Source organism: Syngnathus leptorhynchus, chromosome 22 (assembly GCF_054491065.1).
Source record: "Syngnathus leptorhynchus isolate UIUO chromosome 22, UIUO_Slep, whole genome shotgun sequence".
Taxonomy (NCBI): Eukaryota; Metazoa; Chordata; class Actinopteri; order Syngnathiformes; family Syngnathidae; genus Syngnathus; species Syngnathus leptorhynchus.
This window is the reverse complement of record NC_141216.1, coordinates 691,469-716,616: the sequence shown is the minus strand read 5'-3', so window position 1 is coordinate 716,616 and position 25,148 is coordinate 691,469. Positions and strand designations below refer to the sequence as shown.

Here is a 25,148-nt window from a genome sequence, read left to right as displayed (position 1 = left end):
ATTGTAAAAGCTCCGCCGTTCGCCAAGAGATGATTCTCCAGTCAGTCCTTCACACACACCACAAAATTCTATTTACTCCCCGGAGAGACAGCTCGGAAAAGTAGCTCATTTGGGGCCAAGTCGATGGCGGTGGCGACTGAAAGTCATTTGTTGTACTGGGAAAAACCATTGTGCTATTCACTCAAAGCCACTAAAAACAAGTCAAAAGGCCATCCGTCATCCTCTAGCGGATATTTATGATGAAGTGGGCCTAGACAAAAGACTTGCATTGGTCAGTGTATCCACTCGCTTTCATATGTTAAAGTCATGCATTTAGAATGACTCTATTTGAATCAAGCATTGGTAATTAGCTCATCATGTCTCCCAGGTCGTGAGAGTGACAAGGACGCAATTGCATTGCATTGTTGATCCCCTTCGGGCTTAATGTTTTGATATGATTTGTTTTTTTTAGGATTCCAAGTGCTACCTTCACATTGCATTTCTACAAACTGACATTGCATCAATAGCTCCCAGATGCATACGGCAGGGTATGAGTGCGCTTTATCAAATAAATGCAATTTTCTTTTACGCTGCTGGGAGAAGTTTGTTGTTTAAAAGTTGGAGAGATGCCAGCTGGTAAATGAAAGTGAGTGTTTAGAATAGCGCTGATGCTTTGTTTGCTAGCTAGGTAATATTCTCTAAGTGAATATCCTGTCAAGCTCTTTGCCACACCATCCTTCTTAATTGGCAATAACTCACTTTCTTTTTTTCTCAATAGAGAAGCGGCAGAATATTGGAAAAAAGAATTTTAGAGACGCTCAAAAACAACACTACAGCAGCCCATGTGGTTTCCAATGTTGACATAAACTATCAGGTAAAGGGCAACACACCAAAGAAAATAAACAAGCAATAAATAATGAATGGCGTCATCCACATTCAATTTGCTTTTGTTCACTTTGTGTGTTTATTCAAGAACAAACTTCACCCTGATCAAATGGAGCTGCCAGTAAATGTCATGAAAATCATTTTGCTCTTTCTGAGTCAAACTGGTCTGATAAGAAAGTCGGAGCAGCAGTACTCCAAGAAGGGAATCACTTCACAAACTTGTATTGATCTGCGATCCTACACAGAAAAGATAGAGTGGAGAGCTAATGAGTGTTTAAAAAGGATGGAGAGAGGGAGTGAGACTCACGCCGACGCCAATGAGATGATGAACAAAGATGACTCAAGTGAATTTCAGTGGAACTAAGTCAATTCCCACTCAATAAGTGGATTCCATCTGCTCATATTTATATGATAAAAAGCAATTCGTCGCTCGAAGACGTATTAAAGATCTGTTTGATTGCTGACGTAAAAATGAAAAAATCAAAACACTTTTTATCATCTCTACATTCATAAGCAAACTCTGCTTTCTCCCAGGGATCAACAGTGATTACAAGTCCAGCGGTGCAAGGCGAAGCAGTAAGATGGCCGCCCAAAAAGATCGATTTCCCTTTTAACCAACTTAATTTAATGCGGGCTATTTAAACTGGCAGGGCAGGGAGAAATTAGATTGTATTTGCTGGCTATAGATTTTTTGCCTTGCCAGAGGAGCCAGAGCAAAAAGGGGGGGTGTTACAAGGCCTTTTGCCCATTTAGACTCTCCACACACGTAGCGGAGTAATCAGAAAGCATTATCTCCTATTGATTATTCAATATTTTCCCAGATCATGTTGTTTTCATCTCTACTAAAAGTCTTAACTGGTTATTGATACTCACTAACCGAGGTGATGACGGAGAAGAGCGGCTAAAGGAATGCGCTTCTCAACGTCAGGTGATGATGACGGGAAATTGATCATGTCCTTTATCTGAGGTGAACGTGTGTGTTCCTGGAGAAAGCGGGCAGAACAATACAGATTTTCTTCACCTATTCCAGGTTTGGGTGAAAATCCGCCAAAAGTTGATTGATTTCATGTAGTGCACCTCAATGGGTCCAGTGTTTCAAATCTGGAAGACAGTCCGTGTCGGAAGCCTTCAACCGTGCTCCGACAACTCGTGTCATTTGGGAGGAGAATTAAAGGCACAGTTGAGAGGTCGTGCCGGAGCTCTCTGGGCTGCAGGTCAAAGGAAAGAGAGAGTGAGATTGAATTGATCCCAGGTGGTCTGATCACTACTTCCATTTGGGCTGTCTATCTCAACAGGATGCTTCTTCCTGCCACCGTTGCAGTCCAGTAGAAAATAAAAGCAAACAATATCTATAGCAGGAAGACAAAAATAGTCATGCTGAGTGGGGCACCATGCAGAGCTGATACCATCTGGTGGAAAAGGACCATCAGGTGAATTCATGAATATTTTCACGGTACACGCACAAGACACGGTTATTAAATAGGTCAATAATGCTGATCACGCCACGCAGGTACGTCGCTCCAACCACATCCAGCGATTGTATCCAAAGTCAGCAAAAGTTTGTGCCAACATTTGTTTTTCAAAGCCCGCGCCATCAATCAGGAGAGCGGCAAGAGTGAGAGACAAACAGAGAGATCTATGGCAGCAGATGCTCCGAGTACTCGGCGCTAATCTCGCTTTCCTTCCCAAAACGCCGACAAGCCTTCAAGGTGAGTCATATTTCAGCTATACCTTGGTCATTTAACAAGAGGAGCGATCCTTCACCTCCGCTGTAAATGCTCTAGTGTCCATTACAAAGATGAGGTGCTAAGGTGTCTGACCCCTGTTATCTAATGAGCTGTGTCGCCATTAAATATGTCCCTTGTGCCCTGCTCTGGCCTGAAATAAAAAATCCTGATTCACACAGCATGGAAGTTACGGGTGGGATCTGTTTTTTTTTTTTTTTTTTTTTTTGCACAAATGTGGCCCGATCACAACGTGTAAAAATAGTCTTCAACATTCAGGTTCCACCTTTCATCAGTGCACTACTAGCACCCAATCCATTTACGCATAGCATTGGAATCTGAAGCACTGAGTCAGAAAATGAGGTCTGTGCTCAAATATGACCCTTTTCACAATGCTAGATTGAGATTCAAGCCATGCTTATGCTTGATAGTGTGAAACATACAGTCTCAAAGGGATCCCGTGCACCAAAATTCATCTCCTTTCATTCAGAACTAATTGCACTCTTTGCTAATGCTGATTAATGGAATGGCAAGAGCAAGTTAAAAAGGGAGAAATGGCCATAACAAAGAAAGTGCAGCAAAACTTTGAAAAAATGGGAGAGGTCGGTCGCCTTGCTTCTGGAACAGTGGTCCATCCACACATTTTGTGAGCAGTAATCAAGAAGAATGATATTGCCACCAGCTTCCACAAATCTGGTGAGTGTATGACATTTCTATGTCCAGAGTTGAGGGCTTGGAAAGAAAAATGAGTCTGTAGGGTTTGGGTTTTTTTTTTTTCTTCCTACTGGACTTGTTTACGCGTTAACTTTGGCTTGAATAAACGCTAGAAACAGCTTCTCAAGTGTTGCAGTCTTGCATAAGGTCTGAAAATGCAAACTCTATTCCTTCTGCTGAAATGATCATCAGTTTCCAAGAGCATCCCAATTTGCCGTGCTGTGCCAGCTGCAAAATAAATGTCTGACACAATTTCCATCAACTTGTGACCCGAATCAATTAACATTCAGGCCGAGATTAATTTTCAGCACGAGGCTTCCATGATAAATGGAGGCAGGTAGGATCACAGCCAAGCGGTACTGTCAATCATATGCTAAAATATGTGCTGAGGTAGGGCGCTCGTTATTTTTTTTCTCCCTTGGGTCTTATCCTAGGGGAGAGATCAGAGACGGAGAGAATTACACATGTCAGCACCCTATCAACTGCCAGGAAGAGGTGAACCTGATTATATCTTATAGGGCACTCCAGGTCAGGACAGGACAGGACAGGACAGACTGCATCTGGACCTTCTACTCAAGTGTTTAGGCCAGCAATGCCCACTGCCGCCATACTCCGTATCATCTTAAAGAAAGACTTTTGCATTCATAGACAAGCTTTTCATACCTATCCCATGGTGTCCCTCAATTTGCTTTGGTTTGAACCAACAGGAGGGGCTGAAATAAAGATGAGACTTTTCAAACTGAAAAGCAAATATATGCTTTTCAACGCCCAAATACGTTTAGCACAGGATCTGGGAGAAGGGGATTAGTAAGAGAGACAAGAGTATCATGTGTGAAATCTCACAAGCGCTTTGATTATTCCCACAGAGAGAGGAGCAGACATAAAATCGATCTTTTCATTTCTTTTCCTTGTATGAAAATTAGAAATAAGGTTCAACTTCAAATCTCAGCTTTCATTTCTCCTTCAGGCAACTTGAAAATAATCCTCTCTCAGATCATTTGGTCATAGCTTCAGATATTGTGCATGTGGGAGGTTTTAGGAATGTTCACATCAAATCTACAATGGTGACAGCCTGGAAGGAATTTTGCACTTTTCCATGGGAAAATGAAGATAACTTGGCTGCATCACGTAACAGCTTCCTTCTCGTTCTTCCAAGCTTTGGATTTTCCCACAGCCTTTTGGAGAGCTGTGTTGTGAGTGAGGATGTAAAGCCCCGCTGATCAAGCTTGCCAATAGTCGGTCATCAATCCATGTCATCCCGCCTATTATTGGTTCAAGCAGCGTCGCCAGGAGGATTTGATTGCACTCTTCTGTCCAACTCTAGCAGTCTTGGTGGGATTTAAGCTTGCGGCAGGCACCTGCCGCTCAGCGTTTGACACGCCTACTCTAGTCAAATGTTTAACTCTCTCTGCCGCCCGCGTCAAATCTTTCTCTCTCAACCCAACAAGTTCAGCGCTTACTAGTTGTTTGATAACATTAAAAGTCAGACCAATTGTATTGTAGGATTGTTTTGCAACCAATGCACTGATCTGCCTAATGGGCGCAAACTAAAATGGCAACTGACTTGGTACATCTCTGCAGAGTTAATCAAGCAAGTTGATCAACCATCTGTGGACACCATTTAACCCTGGCAAAATTTTAAAATCACACTTTGTGAGTTGAAAGCAACTCCCCGAACCCTGAAATTTTAACACTGCAATTTTTGCTTTGCATTTTTTGAATGAAAAGTAGCTCACGATGGAATCCAAATACTACAAGGTGACAGAATAAACCTCTTAACTAGTCTTGCACCAGTCATTATTTTGTTGATTTTCCATATCCCTACTAATGGATTGTTTTCCATTCCAGCTTTGGTTTGAGCCCATGTGACAGCTCATTTTATACAGAGCGGCAAATATATATACATTTTTTGCCCCGCACTAATGAGCATCAGCTCATCAGATCTCCACCATGTTCTGTCTTCATATCTCAGGTAATTAGCCCTCTCTTTCCCATAACCATGAGACAGAAGTTGCTTTCATTAGAGCGGGATCGTTATTATGCCGTGGAAAAACATGTTACCAAATCAAATCATTCCAGAAATGATCATTACTGTGCATTTAACAGAAGTATCCTTCAGCATTCTTTGGAAACTTTTGAAAGTGTTGTCTGTAATATCCGTAACGAGTGTGCGGATATGTTTGCGTGCAGATGAGTTTTCCCAGTGCCGGAGGAGCAACGGGCTGCGGTTGGCTGACCTGCTCGCCGACCGGTGTGTGGAAAAGAACAACTTTTGAAATTAGCCATACATCACTGTCACGGCAGCACAGACGAGGGTGACAGCGCTGTGATCGCACGCGCACACAAAGCTCTCCTCACTCAACCAACTCCATGGCAGGTTTCGAAGAGTGACACAAATGTAAACAATTCCAATTTGAAGACTCTTTTGATGTGACTATAGCATAGCCTTCACCAGCTTTCCTGCCATTTATTTCCACACCTCCCAGCCCGTCCCCGTTTCTCCTCATCTAACAAGATGAATCTTAATTGCTGGGAATGAAACTGCTCATGGATTACAAAGTGGGAGAAGTAGCAGCAGCATATGTTTGTGTTAAAACCCCGAGCCGTCAAGGGTGATGATTCTCAGCACGCCACTTCATTACTTCTCTGGTTTGTCCGCTCAGTCAAATTACAATCTGTGGATTTGGGGGAAAGCGTGTCAAACACACATTGTTGCAGATACGCTGTCTGTCCATAACGAGCAGCACAGGCATTTTACCAGAGCAGATTGCTTGTGCAGCAGAGGAAGGATGATGTCATGAGGCTCAACTGGGATAGGCTCCACCAAATCCTAACGAGGACAAGCGCTATTGAGAATTGATAGGTGGGATTCACCTTGGAATGAATTCCAACTCAAGAGCTTATTTTTTGTGTGTGTGTGCATTTAACAAATGTTCTTCCTAATATTTTAGTTTGGGTGACTGGGTGCAAATTCACTCTAAATTGAATGAATTTAGAGTTAGCTAAACTAAACTGTTAGCTTGCAAATCCAAATCAATGTCATTTATTGAAGCCAATGGAGTATTGGTACAACCTGCTGGTAATGCAGAGTAGTGTCATTCTCATTCTGGTTCCAAGTCCATCAAAACTTGATCAACAGGTAGACGGAATGGTGTGCCTCACTGGCAATGCTTGAAATTCTCATGCTTCACCAAATGATTGATCATAATTGCACGACACGCTTGCTTTTAAATTAGAAGGGAGCCATGTTTGTTTACCTTTGTGCATATGCGCTTGCCAAAATGTCAAGGATGACAGGTACCGCACTTGTTAGTTCTCCAACAGCTATTCATTGAATTAACATATTTAAAAATGGCAAAGATGGCAGCAACACATTTTTATCATAGATGCGCTGTACTCACAATATTTTAACAAGTTTAAATAGGACAAATAATTTCAAATTGACGTTTTAATTGCTTGTATGCAAATCCAGAAGTCTTCAGCAATGCTGAATTGACCCTAAAAGATAGGATGACAGATAGGATCCTCTTTATATTGGGACACGTTAAATAAAAACATAAAAATTAAAATAAAGAAGGAGGGGCGGGGGGAGGGGGACTAGTCCCTGAAGATAATGCTTCAGGTTAAGACAGGATTTGATGGTACCTATGATAACCCTTGATTGTTTATTTCACTCTTCAGGCCATACACTGAAACGGTGGACCTTTAAAACATAGGGTTGTATATGAAGATCTCTCTTTATGAGTTGATAAGATTTTCAAAGTGTCGTAAAGGCGGATTAAGTCTGATGTGATCTGCAGATTAAGTCTGATGTTATCTGACATTTGCGCGAGGTTGCATTTTACTCGGACGTCATCCGTTGAATTTGAACCCTGGGGTTAAAGCGAGGGCTGGATCAGTGTCCAGCCACTTTTCAGGAAACAATGTGCAGGCCTAACATCATCATCATGCATTTGCTGCGCACCGTTGTCTTCGGACTGATTGTCGGCACACCTTCTGGCGCAGCCCCGCTGGGAGTTTTTGTTTCTGGGCCGCAGTCTCCCCTCAGTGGATCAAGCAGGAACAAGCTACTCCTCATCTCTTTCGATGGCTTCCGCTGGGATTACGACCAAGATGTTGACACCCCTCATCTGGATCAAATGGCCAAGGATGGCGTCAAAGCAGAGCATGTCACGCCACCGTTTGTCACCATCACCAGCCCGGCACACTTCACCCTGCTTACAGGTATGTAGGAAACATCTTGATTGAAATAGGCAGTGTTTGATAGATAAAAACCCATTTGACTTTTCTATCAATTGGTTTTCTTGTTTTGATTTTTTCTGGACAGGTCGTTATATCGAAAATCACGGCGTCATCCACAACATGTGGTTCAACACGACGACTCAGGAGAAGAAGCAGTACTACATGACGCAGTTTGTCGATTCCTATTGGGACAATGGTAGCTTGCCCATCTGGATAACAGCACAGAGACAGGTGCATTGCGCCTCCAACTTCCACAGAGGAGAAGCATGTTTCAGTTCACTGCTAGAGGGGGCTCTGCACGGGCACTGTAGGAATATAATTTCTGAATAATGGTTTGGTTTTGTCATATAAATCCAACAAATATGTGTCATGTTTGACTTTGTCTTTTTTAATCCTCATCCAGGGACTAAAAGCTGGCTCGTTCCATTTTCCCGGCACAGCTGCAACGTACAAAGGAGAAACTGTGAAGGTGAAAGAGGTGGAACCTCGTTTCTACGACTATTCAAACGAGACCGAATGGAGGCATAACATCGACAAGGTGATCGGAGAGTGGTTCCGCCAACAGGATCTGGACTTTGTCTCTTTGTATTTCGGGGAACCAGACTTGGTTGGGCACAAATACGGACCAAATTCCCCAGAACGGAAGGCGATGGTCCGACAAGTGGATCGTACTGTGGGCTACATCCGAGACGAGATCCGCTATCACGGTTTGACTGAGCGACTCAACATCATCATTACCGCTGATCACGGGATGACCACAGTCTTCCGGGGTGAGCAAGTTCAGGAGATCATCCTGTCCAAGATCCCGGGTTTTAGCTTCAGAGATATCCAATTCCATCTTGTGGATTATGGCCCTGCTGGAATGTTGCTTCCTAAAGAGGGGAAGCTGGAGAAGGTTTACCAGGCTCTAAAGGGAGCTCACCCTGGTCTTCACGTGTATAAGAAAGAGGAAATGCCAGAAAGGCTGCATTACGGTCATCACCCTCGACTACTTCCCATCATCCTTTTTGCCGATCCTGGATTTGTAATCAATGGGGTGAGAAACATTTTTCAAGGTGCCATCTTTTTCTGCGTATGGATTTCGATAACTTGAAAATGAATCGATGATCGAATGAATGGCTCCGTAATAATTGACTCGGCGCCATTTTTTTTGTTTTCCCAAACCTAGTTTTTTCCTGTGCAGTTCCACAAAGGAGAGCACGGCTTTGACAACCAAGTTCTGGACATGAAGCCTTTCTTTAGGGCAGTGGGGCCTGATTTCAAGGATAACCTGGTGGTTGGACCCTTTGAGACAGTCAATGTCTACCCACTCATGTGTCATCTGCTGGGAATAAATCCAGAGGTCAATGATGGCCATCTAATGAATACCAAGCATATGCTGAAAAAGATAGAAGAGCACAACAGTAAGTTAGCAAAGACTACACTCTTCACACCACGAGAAATAAGGAGTGAGCTGTGTTCACGCCCACGACGGCGCAGAAACATCACGTTTCAATTGCGCCGAGACGCACGCTAATCGTAATCTAAACCGACCTGGCACAGTTGAGTAACCGCTGCTTTTTAGGCCACTATTTATTTCTAGATATCGAGATGATTTTGATTTCACATCATTTTCAAGGTGGGAATCCCCCAAACCACACATAGACCAAATAAAATCAAAAGTAGATATGTTTATGTCCCACCTTATTTCATTTGATTTCAATCGCTTTTGTAATGCTGCTGGAATAATGTATGTTTCAAATAAATGGAGGGAAACTAAGTCGAAAACTATTTGTGGGAGGCGTAAAATATGATTGTGAATGCTTGTATCTCCCACATTGACACAATTATAGTGACACGGACGCTGAAATGTTGTCAGCTCAACTCTTATCAAGCAGCCTGTGTGTTGCGATAAGAGGCTTTCTGTGTGCTAATCGGGAACTTTCAAGTGATTCATAAGCTTCGAAAATGTGTTGGGTTTGTTTTTTTTTTCTGCCTGCAGGTCAAAAACGCACAAGTTGGTCACAAATTGTCATTGGCTTATCAGCGGTCACTGGGTTTCTGGCATTGGTGTTTGTCGCACTTACCTCCCACACCTTGTATAAAAGGAACTCGGCAAGAAAGAGGTGAGTGACGTAAACTGTAATCATATGAAAAACAACCTTTTTTGGGAGGGGGGGGGGGTTATTGTGTAAAATTGATACTGGCCTTATTTCAGGGTGTTCTAATTGTGTTAAATCATTTACCCACTCACACAACTCTACTGTTATCACTTCTTTCAGTTCCAAACAGAGGATGGCTGATGATGTGGAGGAAGACAGCAAGCAAAGCAGTTTTTGATTAACCACATGTACATTTGTGTTTTCCTTGATTTTACTTTTGTACATTTTTTTCAGGTTTGTTTTTTTGCATGCGTCCAAGATGTGAATGTCACGACGGGATTATATTTCTTAGATTTGGCAGTGATTTAGTGACTCGTTGGCAAGTTTTACCACTTACCTGTAATGTCTTACCTTGATAAAGCTTATCAAGCACATAAAAAAAAACAGGCCTCCTATCTCTTCATTGAGATTCCAAAATCCATTCTTTATTGAGTCCACGTGTGAAAGGTGTTTATATTTTAGTGACCATTTAGCTGTTTTCTTTTTTCCTTTTGTGTTCCTAATCGCTCATTAAAGTATCCATGCAAAATTATATTTGATCTGTGTGTGTTCTGACATTTTTGGTAAAAATGTCCGCATATTGATGAAGAATGGGGTATCTTTGTGACTCTTCTGTGTACCATTATGTTGGAAAAATGGACATGGGTGTTATTACCATGGTTTGCACATTATGAAATGTGAAATATTGTACCTGATTAGCCTTGGGGGAACTCTGGTGGTTGTATTTGGTATTGCACTTTAGTCCAGTGTCCAGTTGTTGCACATCTGCACCTTGAAAAAAAGTTGATCTATTCTTAAGAAGAAAATCCAAAAATGGTGGCTCTCATTTCATAAGCGTACCTCTTGAGCAACTCCATCACAGGTTAAAGGTCTATCGCTATCACCAATTATCAGTCAGTCACATCGTGAAGTCATATGAACCTGTTTGGTCGTAGTCCAAACTACTTTTCTCAAATGGAATAATAAGCGCTGTACACGTTATGTGGCGGACTAAATATCTAGCAAGCAAAGATGTGTCGGATCAAAATGTCCAATTTTGTAATGTTGTCCATCTGTCTTGTCTTCTGCTGTGTTTTTTACCCACCTTGTACTTCAGCCCCAGTGTGGGCCTCTTCAGTTTTCAGTGGGAAGAAGCTGCTCCTCATCTCCTTCGATGGCTTCCGCTGGGATTATGACCGAGATGTGGACACTCCTCATCTGGATCAAATGGCCAAAGATGGCGTCAAGGCGCTTTATGTCACGCCACCTTTCCTTACTATCACGAGCCCTGCTCACTTCTCGCTCCTTACAGGTAATGATTTTGACTTCAACGCTGTTTCTTTCCATTCATTCTTTTCATTGTGCAGTAAGGTCGTAGAAAGAAAAAGCAGAAATTTGAACGAACAAAATGAATCGCTATATAATTGGTTATCAAATGAATGGACTTTTTTTGTCTTTTTACCTTGTGAAAATCAATCAATCAATCAATCAATCAATCAATAAAATACTCCTATGTCAACGTCTTAACAGTAGATTCAGTCCTAACTTCCTTGAACACAGCAAGTGGTAAATGTTGTTATTATTATGATGGCGCTTGTTATTTTGTTTGACTCAGGAAATTACGTGGAGAATCACGGAGTCATCCACAACATTTGGTTCAACACCAGCACTCAGGAGAAGAAGCAATACCACGCAGCTCAGTTTGTTGATTCTTACTGGGACAATGGCAGTTTACCCATCTGGATAACAGCACAGAGACAGGTTTCATCTGATCTTTTCCTCTTTCTTTGCATGTCTGGAGATTTGCATGTTTCTCATACTAATCCCACCCCGATACAATGAAAGTACTTTTGGGTGCCAGCTTTCCTGTTGTTCTTGCAAATGAGCTATTTGAATATTCTGATGCAGCCTCCGCATGACTTTTTTTTTTTTTTTCATGAAATCTTCTGCAAATACACTTGTGCTTTTTCAAGGTTGTTTCTTGTGTCACTCAGGTCTTTTTGATGGCTCTGAAATGTTTCTGTCATCAAATGTTCTTCCTGTCCCTGACTTTTATTTTGTTGCAGGGACTAAAAACGGGCTCTCTGCATTTCCCCGGCACCGCCGCAACCTACAAAGGAGAACGTGTCAATGTGAGGCAAATCGAGCCCGCTATCTATGACCACGGAAACGAAACCGAATGGAGGCTAAATATCGACAAAGTGATCGGAGACTGGTTCCGCCGGCAAGATCTGGACTTTGTCTCTTTGTATTTTGGGGAGCCAGATTTGGTTGGACACAAATTTGGACCGGAGTCACCAGAACTTCGGGAGATGGTGCAGCAAGTGGATCGTACCGTGGGCTACATTCGGGATAAGATCCACGAGCACGGTCTAACGGAGCGACTTAACGTTATCATCACGGCTGACCACGGCATGGCCAACATCCTGCCGGATAAACAAATCCAGAGGATCGTCTTGTCGAAGATCCCGGGCTTTAGCTTCAAGGATATCCAATTCCAACTGCTGGATTATGGCCCTGGGGGTATGCTGCTTCCCAAAAAAGGCCAATTAGAGACAGTCTATCAGGCTCTGAAAGGAGGCCACCCTCATCTTCATGTATATAAAAAGGAAGAAGTGCCGTCTCGACTGCATTACGGCTCACACCCGCGACTCCTTCCCATCTTCCTCATGTCTGACCCCGGATATGTCATAAGTGGGGTAAGAAACAACACGGGTGGGGTTTTTTGGGTTCATGTTTCCGATTCAACCTTTCATTTTTGTGTCCCTCTAGTTTTTACCAGTGCAGTTCAACAAAGGAGATCATGGTTTTGATAATGAAGCCATGGATATGAAAGCCTTTTTCAGGGCCGTGGGGCCCGATTTCCAAAAAAACCTGCTCATCCCTCCCTTTGACCTGGTTAACGTGTACCCACTCATGTGCCATCTGCTCGGAATTCAACCAGAGCGCAACGACGGACACTTGGACAAAACCAAACATATGTTGATCCACAACGAGAACACAGGAAGTGACCATGAAGGTAGGTGATCAATCATGAACATAATAATAATAATGTCTTTCTGCTGTTGATGTTGTGCTTTTTTCTGTCCTTTTAGCTGACGCTCAAATGGAGGTGCTGATTGGCTTGGCATCGGCGATTGGGCTACTTGCCCTCGTGTTTATCGTCATCATTTCCTACAACATGCGCAAAAGGATAAAAGCCTGAAGTGTTCTGGAAGTACTATGTCACTTTTAGACATCGTACAATAGGAACGCGTACGGCACTTACATGTAAAATATCAAATAAAGGCTCATGATTCCATGTCAAGCCAGTTCCTCTTATGTTGGAGCTGGATTTTTATTTTATTTTTTTCCCCTCAAGAGGCCCAATGATATCACAGCGAGGGCTGCAAAATAACCTTTTATACTGAGGTTAGCAAACACCTCTTATGGTCAAGAGATTTTGTCCATATAATTATTGCCAAAGTCTGAGCAAAAGAGTCCATTAGTAGAAGCCCTGTTTTGCATTATTTTGCATTATAAAATACACCAGTCCGTCCTCTTACTGGCATTGGATTGTTGTTGGGTTTTATTTTTTCAAGACACCAGATGGATTTAAATACATATACCACCCCAGTGGTCATTTTGGAAGGCCTCTCGTCTCCACAGTGACCAAAGACAGAAGAGGAAAAAAAGAGGCCCTCACACAGCTGGTTCCTGGCAACCAAGAGGGAGGGGTGGAAAAAAAAAAAAAAAAACCTGTGAATGAACGCTCAGAGTTACGCTCGGCTGAGGGGGAGTAAGAGCAGCAGTCAAAGCGTCACTTTGAGGAGAAGTGGAGGAGTTAAAAGGGGGAGAGGCTTGAAAGAAACAAGAGAAGAGAAGAGGCACAAAAAGTACAAGCAACTTGAACACCACTCTGGACCAAATGTTCTTGCGGGAAACACTAGCGACCTAAAAACACTCTTGCAGACATCCAGCAAGTAGTCTTGATCTTAATTTGACGACTGCAGGAAAAAAAGAGGCACTGAAGAAGAGGTCTGCAAAACATTGCAGGATCAAATTTGACTGAAACTAGCTGAAGTAAGTATGCAATTCCTAACTTGTTGTTTACCAAATGCACTGCATGTACGGTTCTATCATCTTATCAGAAGTCAAATTGGCTTTGTGTACACCCTGATCTTGGTGTAAACGTTTTTTTCTTCATTAGCGTTAAATAGTACACATATTATATTCAGCATCCGAGGGGCACAGAGGTCACACAGTCTTCTCACTAAATTTAGCAGGTGGTTCACAGCTGGAAAGACAGCCAAGGCTCCAAACCACAGGAAATCGATTTCTGTATCGATAAATATCGGTCGATCGGTTTTGATTGAGGCAAAGGAGTAGGTCATACTGAAAAGTGGGAAAGTTGACCTATATTGTGCAGTTTCATTGAAAAATGTAAGATGAAACAATAGCTTCAATATTGGAAACAAAATGGTTTGAAGAGTAAAAAGACAGTACAGTTCTATTTTGGGCAATAAAGTTGTATATTTTGAACATCAAAAGCCAAACGTATTTTGAGATTGTAGATATGAGAGGAGCAGATTTTGCAGCGCACACGACCTCCTCCACTTTTACTGACTTAGAAATGTCGAAACAACTTTTTATCGGGCCGCGTGTTTGATTGACACGTATGGCAGCCAATGAGATTTCGCCTTTGTAAGATGACGCGCTAAACTCGTTTTTCATTGGTTATTTTGACTTGAGGGTCTTTAAAATGATGCCATAAAGTGCACGTAAGTGGCGGATGACAAGCATGACTATCACTCACAAATGTCACAAACGTCACTCGAGCACACTTCCACGTGAAGCTGAAAGTCAAATGAGCACGTTAACTACTGACTGCCCAGTGCATGCAATATGTCTGGTTGACATTCCCGTCGGTTTTTTGCCAACATGCAGAAATGTGAAGTACTTGCGACAATGCCAGACTAGCACAGTGAGTGAAACGTCATTCTTGCTGTTGGATTTGCCTGAAAAGTGACACAGAGCTCAATTGTTTACTTTTATTTGGGGATGTAGCCAAAGTTGGTGTAGATTTTTATTGTCATTTTTATTTAACTTGAGCGTTCCGTCCCCTAAAAGGATCTGCAAAATGGAAGCATTTTAACCATATTCCAATTCTTTCATTTCACTTGACTCAGCTATTTGAGGCATTCTCCAGTTGCATACTGACGACGTTCATGTCCAGTTGTCTGTGGCACACGGCTGCTCCAGTGCGCAGGCTTGAAATAGGCCGTCCTGTTTATAGCTACCAATGCACACCCACGGTTAGGTTAGGTTAGGTTTCTTTTCTGGGGATGATCATACAGTCTTGATAAACACGTTTAGGTGGCAAATGTGAAGAAGTGAGCAATCTAGATCCAAAGGCTAAAAGGCAAATGTTCTTTTCAGGCTTGGAAGAGGAGGATATAATTATACGTAGTTAGACTGTGCGTGGTTAAGGGTGGAGTCGTCGATGAAAATAAAATGTTGCTTTTAGAGCCACTAACTCTTATGGTCTCTTTTCCATTTAACTTTAGCCAGCAAAGTGCCATCTTCCCAAAAGAGCATTTTGAGCATATCGCCTCGGCGGGTACAAGGATGGCTCTCGGGGATGGAGACATCATGAAGGTGCTTGAGAAGCTTCAGCATCTGTCAGAAGCCACTTCACTTGAAATTGGAGGCTTCTGCGTGATCCTTCTCTTTGTCAGTAAGTCAAGTTGAAGTGTATTCCATGACTTTTGTGTGTCCTTAATAATGTGGCTTTTCTCTTTTCCCAGTCACGTTCGTTAGCTTGATGATGGTCCCTTGCCTTCAGTGCTGCTGTTGTGCCGAGTCAAATTATCAAAGCTCCAGGGTGGAACCGCACCAGGCCATTTGAAGATCAAGAAAAGGACAAATCGTTTCCCAAATGAACAACACGGAGCAAGGATTTTTTCATTCTTTCTTCTGTTTTTGGAGATCTTTTGGGATCATCAGAAATGATCAAGACTCAAATTCAATCAGAATATCCTTTGTTATTCTGTGTTTTGTTGTATTCAAGTGTACATGTCTCAATGCGAGAAATGTCATAAATGTTATACTTGTTCTTGTATCATATTTTATAAGAGCATGTCAGAGAGCGCATGTTTTTTGCCCACAAATTTTCTACGAATAAACTATGATGAAAATCTAGGGTATTGTACTATTTGATATATATATATATATATATATATATATATATATATATATATATATATATATATATATATATATATATATATATATATATATATATATATATTTCTTTTATTGTCAATATGGATTCACTAAACACAGCCAAGTCATAGGCGGGGTTTATTATCAACTTCCTCTTTTGTCTTAACCAGTCAATATTTTGGGTAAACATTAACTTTTGTTGCGTATGTTGGAAAGGCTTGAGGCCTACTTGTTCTCTGCATACACGCTGAGTTAGGAAAGCGTCACATTTGGCTTGGACTGCTCCAGCTGCCGGATGACCAGGGTCTCGCTCTAAACTAACTCCCTATTGACATAAGCTATGGTCACACTTTGTTCAAACTCACTGAGCTGTGAGAGAACCATTTAGTAGGACATGGCTGTGGAGAGGTGAGTTTTTGAACTGGAATGTGTTTGGTGACAATGGTTGTTGACATCAGCAGGTTGAAATGGATAACAACTGTCAATGCAATACATTCAATCATTTGCTATGATTTGGAACTAATGCTCTGTCTTCACCGTACGCCGGCCGGTATGCGCTTCTCTCAAAAGACCCAGATTGTTCCTCAACTGAGGGTTTATCTCTTTGTGCAGCGTACCAGGACAGCAGCAAGCGGACGACTGGATAGAATGGTTCCTCGTTCGTTTGAATCAAGAGCCCTGGGCGCTGGGAGGTTTCGTGGTCATGCTGGTGTTTGTGCTGGGAGCGCTATCTCTGATCATCTTTGCTCTGTTGTATGGATGCTGCTGCAGCCCAGCCACAGGAGAGGACACTCAGAGGAAGAAGAACTGGCAGCAGCAGCAGCAGCAGCAGAGAAAGCGCAAATGTGATGTCATCTAGACATATGAGAGACATTTGGAGGAATATTGGGGAGTTTGAACTAAGGCTTTTTTTTTTCATGGCAACTTTGCAAACAATGATCTCATTTGAACATTTCTACGGAATAAATTTGACTTCTGTTTATCATTGTCAACATTTTACAACCAATATACGGTTAAACCTTTTACCCATTGAAATGTAATCTGCGAGATATTTGGTCGAATTCTAATGATAAAACAGTCACTTGGCGTTGAAATTGAGTAGTCACCGTTAAACTACATTTCCCAGTGTTCATTGGCTCTTAAGTCATAGCCTCGTTATGACGTTAATTTTCTGCGCCCGGAGGTGAAGCTCCATTCACGAAACTATGGCGAGTGCCAAGAAGAGTGCTCTCCTTTCTTCTTTGGCGGACTATGGGGACGATTCGGAACCCGATGACTCTGATCCCGAACCAGAAGAGACAGGTCGGTAGAGACAAATGTGATTGTGTAAAATAAAGGGCTACAACATTGTATTCTGTCGTTAGATCATATACTTTAGCTTCATGTGGTCGCTAAATTAGCCACTTGCTAACCGCCAATGCATTTCAGAAGATGTTGAGTTGTATCGTTGTGTTCGGAATCATGCACGTATTCCCCACTGCATCATTGCAATGTACAGACGTTTAAAATTTGGATTGTATCGTTCACTTATTAATTAGTCATGTAAAATGAACGAAGCCCACTTGGGCGCACTGTTGATGACGTCATTACGTTGCGTAAATATAATGGACTGCAAATTTGTGAAGTAGGGAACCAACGTAAAATCTGTAATAAATATTGAACAAATCAATTGTTTTGTTTTAAACTGACTATCGGAAGTAGATTCAAAACAAAACACAATGAAAATCTATATGATTGTCTACATTCGTCTCGTCTGAATCTTTTTTGCAACAGTGCAATGCATACGTTGCTTTTCAATTCCTGCTGCTGATGATGAACAGGTCTGTTTGGTGTCTAACTGAAAAGCTTCCTCTTCTAACTGGTTGTTGTCCTTCTTATGTTTGTTCCTGTTCATCAGAAGAGGAGGAGCACACGGGAGCAGGAGGGCTTGTGTTTGGCTACAGCGATGAGGACCTCATTCGAACTGAGGATGTTGTCGAAAAGGAATCTGGAAATGAAGACAGCAGAGAGAGCAACTCGGTAAATATTTGACTTCTGAAATGGCTGTCGGGTTCGTCAAATAGATCCTGTTGCTGATTTTGTTAGTCGCCGGTCAGCTCAAACTGCAACATCTTTTTTACATGATTTTCCCCAAACCTTTGTCGCCCCCTCGCTCTATTGTCAGTGTTGTCACTCCCTGATGGAAGTTTCCCCCCCCCCCCTGCCCCCCTCGAAAGGCTGGTCGCATCTGTGCAACCGTTTTGGTTTTGTATTTATAGGTGTATCGGTGAGAAACCACGGCGGCACCTTGGCGCCATAACTGGTCTCAGTCTAGAATAGTTAGGTCATCCGATCAGTGCAGCCGCTCTGTTTCCCCCCTGCCATCTCCTTCACCGTCGGATCTTGAAGGAGTTAACCCCCTTGCATTTTTGTTTTTATAGGAAATGACCAATGACGAGTCTGAGGAGGGAAGGGACGCAGATGAAGTTGAGGTATTTGAGCACAGGACTGAATGGAATTTATAAGGTCATGCCTGCTTGAATCATCACTAATATCTAACCCAAAAGTGATAAGGGGGTTGAGTGGCCACTCACACCTAGTATATATTTGCACACTAGGTGGTGCTGTTGGGCTTCAAATAGTGCTCTCCACTCAGATTGATGCTGCACTTCAAAATCTACAGAGGGACGGAAAGACATTATTTCAAGTTTGCAAGTAGAAGACAATGTAATGTTTTGTAACTTCTTTGGCCTCAATATGAGAAAAGACAGCGATTATTACATGATTGAAATTCCGTGTGCCATGATGAGAGTTCTCAGTATGACTTGCACCGACATGTTTGTCAGCATTCCCTCGGAAGAGAAGTCAAAATATCTGCATAATTGTAGGTTAGCATCCAAGCACAGTTTCCACTTTTATTTTTCTTAGCTGTGGCGCTGGGTAGGAAGGTCAGGAAGGATAATCAGTGTTGATTTCATCAGAAGTGGACCATTGTTTAAGCACAGCTAATGCCTTTGTGCTCTACTTTGCTAAATTCTGCAGCGATTAACGACGCACGTCCCATGCGAATTACGGTCTTAACAATATTCCATCTTGAAACCATTTGAAATGGTATCTGTGTTTATTGATCAACCTTTTCATTTGCCACTTTCTTTTTAAATGGGAAAACAATTATTCATGACTTGTTGCAGTTTTGCTGAATTGAAATGGCCGTGTTTTTTTTCCCCATGCTGTTTAAAAGTAACAGTCAGTGTGCAGGTAAAGTCTTCATCTTGCCACCTCGTCGATGCTCTTGTTCCAGGAAAGGATGGGGTCAACATTTCTGCATTTAAAGTGCAGAAGCCATCCATCCATCCATCCATCCATTTTTACCCCCCCCTGTTAGGGCTTCAGGTGATCTGGAGCCTATCCAGCTAACTTTGGGCTAAAGGCCCAGGTACGCTCTGGAATGGTTGCCAGCAGTAATGGATTTTAATTAGAGAACCATAAATTAGGTTTATTATCATAAACCAGAAATTTTATGATAACCACAAATGATATGTGTCATGACTTTGCAATTCTGCTGAGCACACTGCAAAAACCTCATTTTTCAGGGTGTCTGGGGGGAAAAAAGCGACCTACTTCTGAGCTCTTATTGGGCAAGTCAGTTTCAAGCTCAGCACTTTTAAAATTGCTATGACCGATCACCAATCTGATGTATTTGTAGATTTAGAAGAACAGAAAATAACAACAAATTGACTGCTCACGTTTTGATAGAGGCTCCGCTAGGTGGCATGAAGTTGATCACCGCCACACGTTTGCTGAGCTTGCACGTTTGTGTTTGCCACCCTCGTGTCAGGCCATGCGAGTTGGCCACAGTCGGAACAATACTTTGATGTACCCGTGCAGTTGCTAAGTGATAACATGATGCCCGTGAATAACAGCACTGTTTCTTTGTGCTCAACCTGTTATGCAGTCAATGTTGGCACAATATGCAGCATACTTTAGAGGTTGGGAAAGGCTCCACCTTTTTCCAAACTAAATATTTTATCCATCCATCAATTTCCTAAACTGCTTTTTCATTTAAAAAAAAAATGTGTCTGCTTCTATGATATGTTCAATTAGGAGATAACCTTTGCAGGCTTTCGCAGGTTCCGTTGTTCCGCTATTTTAGAAGCTCCATTGCAGAGCTCATGAAGTGAAATGTGTTTGTCTTCCTTTGCTTTTTCCCCACAGGTACCAGAAGTGGAAACTAAAGATCCCAACGAGCTTGTTGGTAAGTGTAAACGCGCACAGAAAGGTGGATGTTGCACATTTTGTTTTTGTCTAGAAAATAAGAAAAATTGTGCACTGTTCTCAAAATGGAGGAACAGAACTACGTAATGCAATTCTAAAGCACATCTAAAAAAAAATCCAATTCAAAACAAAATGAAAAAAAACAACACCCTAATCGTTTCAGTGACATTTGGGTGCTGTCAACGTGTGAAACACTAACTGGACTCGTATTGAGTTCTGAAAGGCTCTTTGTTTGCCGTTTGAAAGATGGGTCATGAAGGTCGAACACAGGAGTTGGCAACGCTTAGTGAGTAATCACTGACCCGTGCAGGTGTGTGTGTGTGTGTGTGTGTGTGTGTGTGTGTGTGTGTGTGTGTGTGTGTGTGTGTGTGTGTGTGTGTGTGTGTGTGTGTGTGTGTGTGTGTGTGTGTGTGTGTGTGTGTGTGTGTGTGTGTGTGTGTGTGTGTGTGTGTGTGTGTGTGTGTGTGTGTGTGTGTGTGTGTGTGTGTGTGTGTGTGTGTGTGTGTGTGTGTGTGTGTGTGTGTGTGTGTGTGTGTGTGTGTGTGTGTGTGTGTGTGTGTGTGTGTGTGTGTGTGTGTGTGTGTGTGTGTGTGTGTGTGTGTGTGTGTGTGTGTGTGTGTGTGTGTGTGTGTGTGTGTGTGTGTGTGTGTGTGTGTGTGTGTGTGTGTGTGTGTGTGTGTGTGTGTGTGTGTGTGTGTGTGTGTGTGTGTGTGAGTGAGTGAGTGAGTGAGTGAGTGAGTGAGTGATCAGGCAGGAAATGAGTGATACAAGGAGTGGTCTTTTATTCACCCTGCATAGAGTACACAGCGTTCCCACTCAGCCATTTGTTGATTCTGGCCTGGTGCTTAAGGCTATCATTAACTACACCTTTCTTTTAAAGACTCAAGCGCTGACTAATTCCCCCCCCCCCCCCCCCCAAAAAAAAAAGATGACGCAAAAGCCTCATTTAACTGATCAACAAGAGGAAATGCAGCATGTCTGAAATACAAGATGACTCCGTGGCTGTTACGTGGGGGTCTGAGCGTGACACTCGGCATTCCGGCGGCGGCGCTCGGCTGGGCTCGGCTCGGCTCCTCTGTGTTGTCTGACAGTAAATGTCACAGTGCGCCCGCCTCTCCTCTCCTGTCATCAGGCTGAAGACAGCTCTTTGTCTAGTCGCTGAAGGGACGTGCATTGTGGCGCCGCAGGGCACAGATTTTGACTTTCTGTTTTTGAGCAAAACAGATGGCCATTGTGAAACGGGTGCTTATTATGGACTGCTTTTTGAAGCGGCTATTTCTTACACACAGATGCGTGCGTGGTTGATTCTCACTTCCAAAATTTCTTGGAATACTTTCAAATAAAGTCACGCCACAATGCCCAAAGCTTGTCCTAGCTACAATATGAAATTGTGGATGACGACGGCGTGTGCAAGATTATCTTGACCCAATTGCCTGCCAAGTGGGCGAGTTTACCTATCACAACAGCAGCAATGCGGTGGCAAGTCTGTACTGATCCGAGTCACGCTTGAGCAGTAGACCACGCTAACCGGGATAGAGGCCTGAAAAGCCCTCCCTCCCTCCCTCCTAAAGTTCAACTTTGCCATATGAAACGGAATAAATCGGACCATTGATAGTTAAACAGGCATGCTGCTTGATTTGATCTAAGAATACAACATGAAGCAAATTTGAAACTTCATTTTCCCATCACTACCTGTGATCTAAAAAAACGCTCCAATTCAAATGGGAACCGAGAATCTTTACAAATAGATTTTATATCATCAATTCGGCGATTTCTTTTGTCTCCTTCCTGTGTCGTAGCAAATGACAAAATCATTCAAACACAGAATCCGTCGCGCTTGATTGACGGTAACATTCCCAAGCACGCAGTCAGCTACCTGAGTAAATGATCCGCCGACGTCCAATCAAGTCGTAACTTGTCTTGCGTGAAGCGCACCGTTTGCAAAAGTCACTCAGAATGTGACAGGCACCTGAATAAGCCAAAAAAACATGTTTTGAGATGGTGTGACAGTGGAATGTCTGGCTTCAAGAGAACACGCTGCGAAAAGCAAAACCTGCTGGTTCCTAAGGGAATGATGGAGGTGGCAAAAGAGTCGACTTTTAACTCCATCATGTCCAACAAAACTGACAAATCAATTCAAGTCACCAGCATTTACTTCCTACGACTCCATTTTTCTAGCATTGGGCTCATGTTATTTTTCTTTGTTCTCCACAGCTCTCTTCTCAGAGAAGGTGCGAAACATGTCACCCGACGAGATCCGAATTCCACCCGAGCCCCCGGGACGCTGCTCCATCCAACTACAGGTAGACAAGGCATTCATTCGTTGGTCGCATTGCTTCCCTGCCATCATTATTCAAACAGGAGCCAACTTATGTTGAAGCAATACCCAATTAGGTCTGAGCTCATCATCATCATCATCATCCTCCTGCTGCTGGAATAGTTTTATGTGCACACCTAATAAAAGTGTCCTATTCAAAGCTGAAGACTTGGCAGCAGTCAACACATGCCTCTTATGCAACACTTTGGTGTTGAAAATAAAAACAAAGCTCTTTAGAATTGATGGAAATGACTTTCCCAAAACAGGTCCACAAAAATTCAACATTAGGTTTATATCCCTGAAAGTGACAGGAAGAGCGGCTGCAACCACCCAGATGTCAACAATTCCAAATAGGCCAGTCGCGATGGTTTGAAAAGCTCAAAGGGTTTTCTGCATTCCTCAGCTTTGATTTATAGCTCTGTATGTCTTCCACTGTTGATGTCCAACTTGTAATCTGCCCTATTGGTCAGACTTGCCATTTAGCTCGTCATTGGTGTGTCGGCAGAGTCGGCGAAAACCTTAACATCTAAATTTGCCTCTGGCCTGAAATTCTGGTGTCTCCATAAATTCAAAGATTTCTTTCGTAAGGCGCAGAGGCATGTCGGGACACAAAAGGCGAAGTTAGTAAGCGAACAGCTCAACCCGCGAGCAAGGCTTGCTTGCACTCCCTCGGCTATCCGGTCGCGCCTGGGTAGCCGTGGCCTCCAAAAGTGAAATTGTTTCATTCTTTTGCTATTTGGCAATTGCGAGAATGTATCCGCTATGAGCACTTCCATTCCTGTGAAATTGCAAGGGAAATCATTCTCGGTTGCCGGGTGGGATTGCACGTATCTCCCGATTGAGATAAGAGAACTCATCATTCCTGGGAAATGCCTCCCTCACCATCGACGGACTGTGCAACAATTATAGTCATGAGCCTCCAAATTTGTTCTCAAATTTCATGCTGAGGTTCTTATCTGGAAGCACATGATTTCCTGGCTGCTTGACAGACAGATAATTCCGTCAACATTTTTTTTTGCTGTAAAGATAATTGGAAAAGCTTTGGACTTGTTTTCACTTGCTATGATAGAGAATGCCCAAAAGACCTCCAATGAATGAAGGAGACAATTGCCACCACAAAATTGGCCGTACAGTAAAAAAAACAAACCAACCAATTCATGAACATGAATACGCAATGCACCATTTTCATTGAAACCGTTTTTTACCCAAAAGTAATTTTGTACCCCAAAAATATTTTGGGTTCGTTTGTTGTAACAGGAGAAGATCCACAAGCTCTACGAAAGAAAGCTCCATGGAGATTTTGACACCAACAGCCACATTCAGAAGAAAAAAGAATTCAGGAACCCAAGGTATGCCACTACTTTAAATGAAGCAATAGTCTGTCTTTTAGGTTTCATTTTTTTGTTTTTGTTTCATTCTCTCTAGTATCTACGAGAAGCTCATTCAATTCTGCAGTATAGATGAACTGGGCACCAACTACCCGAAAGATATGTTTGATCCTCACGGCTGGTCAGAGGACTCCTACTACGAAGCTCTCGGTACGTTTGTCCTCCCTCTTTCGCGATCTCGCCGTGATTACCGATGCATACTAATGGATTCGACTCATTTTCAGCGAAAGCGCAGAAAGTGGAGATGGACAAGCTGGAAAAAGCCAAAAAGGAGCGGACCAAGGTGAGCCCGTGAAGATATGCTCCTAACTATTGCTAATGCCGGGTAAAGCCTGTAAATGTAATCAAGTATGCACAGGGAGAGCCTTCATTGACACATCATGCTGTCATCAGTACCATTCCAGCAGCTGCATATTAGTCAGGAAGGCGGACTAGAAAGAACATGTACGCTCTTCTCTTGGCTGTGTAATGTGCTATGCACGTTTCAATCAAAAATGTGTGAAGAACAAAACGTGAAAGATACATCTCGTACCCTTAAGCAAGATCTTTGGAGTCGGGAGCCGGACATTCCAATGATCGAATTCAAATGTGCTCATTTGCGTTTGTACAGATCGAGTTTGTCACGGGGACAAAGAAAGGCACCAACCCGTCCAACGCATCAGCGTCAACCACAAACAGCAGTAGCAGCACAACCTCCACATCCACAGGTGAACAAACACATTTCATTTTGAAAACAAAGGGACTCCAACTGACTCGTCTCAACAGATGCTCAGAAGCGCAAGAGCAAGTGGGACTCGGCCATCCCGGTGACGTTGGCCCAGCCCGCGCTCATCACCACCACTTCCACCTTGCCGGCCGTCGTGTCCGTGACCACCACGGCCAGCGGCACCAAGACCACCGTCATATCTGCGGTGGGCACCATTGTTAAGAAAGCCAAACAGTGAAGCCAGCGGCTTGGGCCCGATGGGGTGCACGGCACGGTTAAACACCTTTCTTTCTTTCTCTGGGATTGAAAACTGCGCTTTTTCATGGAAACTATACTCAGCATAAGGTTTCATTCTTTTGCTGCAAGATTGTCATATACATGATTTTGCTTTTTAGCATGTTGGCAGCAGTCTTTAAGAAGTGGATTAACAAGCTTAACTGTAAATAAGAAATTAGACATCACGTTCCGAGGCAGCCGGCGGCGGCGTACCTCTTAAAGCTAAAAGCCATTTTGAGGACATGTTTTTTGTTTTTGTTGTTTTTTTTCTACTGTTGTAAATACTAGACATCTTTCTGATAAGATAAATAAATGGATCCGATATTTTCAGCGGAATTC

At 42.8% G+C, this 25,148-nt stretch overlaps 3 protein-coding genes and 1 long non-coding RNA gene across 4 annotated transcripts; all 4 read left to right on the top strand.

Moving 5' to 3' along the window:
* Nucleotides 1-7,225: 7,225 nt before the first annotated feature.
* On the top strand, nt 7,226-9,996 carry LOC147039088 (ectonucleotide pyrophosphatase/phosphodiesterase family member 7-like). The gene is made up of 6 exons (XM_085904162.1): nt 7,226-7,526; nt 7,630-7,775; nt 7,948-8,580; nt 8,713-8,947; nt 9,526-9,649; nt 9,806-9,996. Exons 1-6 carry the CDS (start codon nt 7,226-7,228, stop codon nt 9,861-9,863), a joined length of 1,497 nt encoding a protein of 498 aa, XP_085760288.1. The 3' UTR covers nt 9,864-9,996.
* Nucleotides 9,997-10,711: 715 nt separating this feature from the next.
* Nucleotides 10,712-12,869, top strand: LOC147039087 (ectonucleotide pyrophosphatase/phosphodiesterase family member 7-like). Its single transcript, XM_085904600.1, has 5 exons — nt 10,712-10,976; nt 11,280-11,425; nt 11,731-12,363; nt 12,437-12,683; nt 12,760-12,869. The coding sequence occupies exons 1-5, from the start codon at nt 10,712-10,714 to the stop codon at nt 12,867-12,869; spliced, it is 1,401 nt and encodes a 466-aa protein (XP_085760726.1).
* A 1,557-nt stretch (nt 12,870-14,426) lies between these two features.
* LOC147039086 (uncharacterized) lies at nt 14,427-15,829 on the top strand. The gene is made up of 3 exons (XR_015063367.1): nt 14,427-14,627; nt 15,211-15,380; nt 15,451-15,829. It is a non-coding gene; the product is annotated as an uncharacterized LOC147039086 (long non-coding RNA).
* A 1,113-nt stretch (nt 15,830-16,942) lies between these two features.
* Nucleotides 16,943-25,145, top strand: sap30bp (SAP30 binding protein). Its single transcript, XM_085903751.1, has 10 exons — nt 16,943-17,170; nt 17,766-17,887; nt 18,289-18,339; nt 20,063-20,102; nt 22,337-22,425; nt 23,697-23,788; nt 23,865-23,977; nt 24,052-24,110; nt 24,438-24,534; nt 24,593-25,145. The coding sequence occupies exons 1-10, from the start codon at nt 17,074-17,076 to the stop codon at nt 24,769-24,771; spliced, it is 939 nt and encodes a 312-aa protein (XP_085759877.1). The 5' UTR covers nt 16,943-17,073; the 3' UTR covers nt 24,772-25,145.
* The last annotated feature ends 3 nt before the right edge of the window (nt 25,146-25,148 follow it).

Bases quoted from the DNA above. Each gene is read 5' to 3' on its own strand.
- LOC147039088 (XM_085904162.1), top strand. From the start codon at position 7,226: ATGTGCAGGCCTAACATCATCATCATGCATTTGCTGCGCACCGTTGTC. The intron at 7,527-7,629 runs GTATGTAGGAAA...TTTTCTGGACAG, and splicing joins ACACTTCACCCTGCTTACAG to GTCGTTATATCGAAAATCAC. The intron at 9,650-9,805 runs GTGAGTGACGTA...CACTTCTTTCAG, and splicing joins AGGAACTCGGCAAGAAAGAG to TTCCAAACAGAGGATGGCTG.
- LOC147039087 (XM_085904600.1), top strand. From the start codon at position 10,712: ATGTCCAATTTTGTAATGTTGTCCATCTGTCTTGTCTTCTGCTGTGTT. The intron at 11,426-11,730 runs GTTTCATCTGAT...ATTTTGTTGCAG, and splicing joins GGATAACAGCACAGAGACAG to GGACTAAAAACGGGCTCTCT. The intron at 12,364-12,436 runs GTAAGAAACAAC...GTGTCCCTCTAG, and splicing joins CCGGATATGTCATAAGTGGG to TTTTTACCAGTGCAGTTCAA.
- sap30bp (XM_085903751.1), top strand. From the start codon at position 17,074: ATGGCGAGTGCCAAGAAGAGTGCTCTCCTTTCTTCTTTGGCGGACTAT. The intron at 23,978-24,051 runs GTACGTTTGTCC...ACTCATTTTCAG, and splicing joins CTCCTACTACGAAGCTCTCG to CGAAAGCGCAGAAAGTGGAG. The intron at 24,111-24,437 runs GTGAGCCCGTGA...GCGTTTGTACAG, and splicing joins CCAAAAAGGAGCGGACCAAG to ATCGAGTTTGTCACGGGGAC.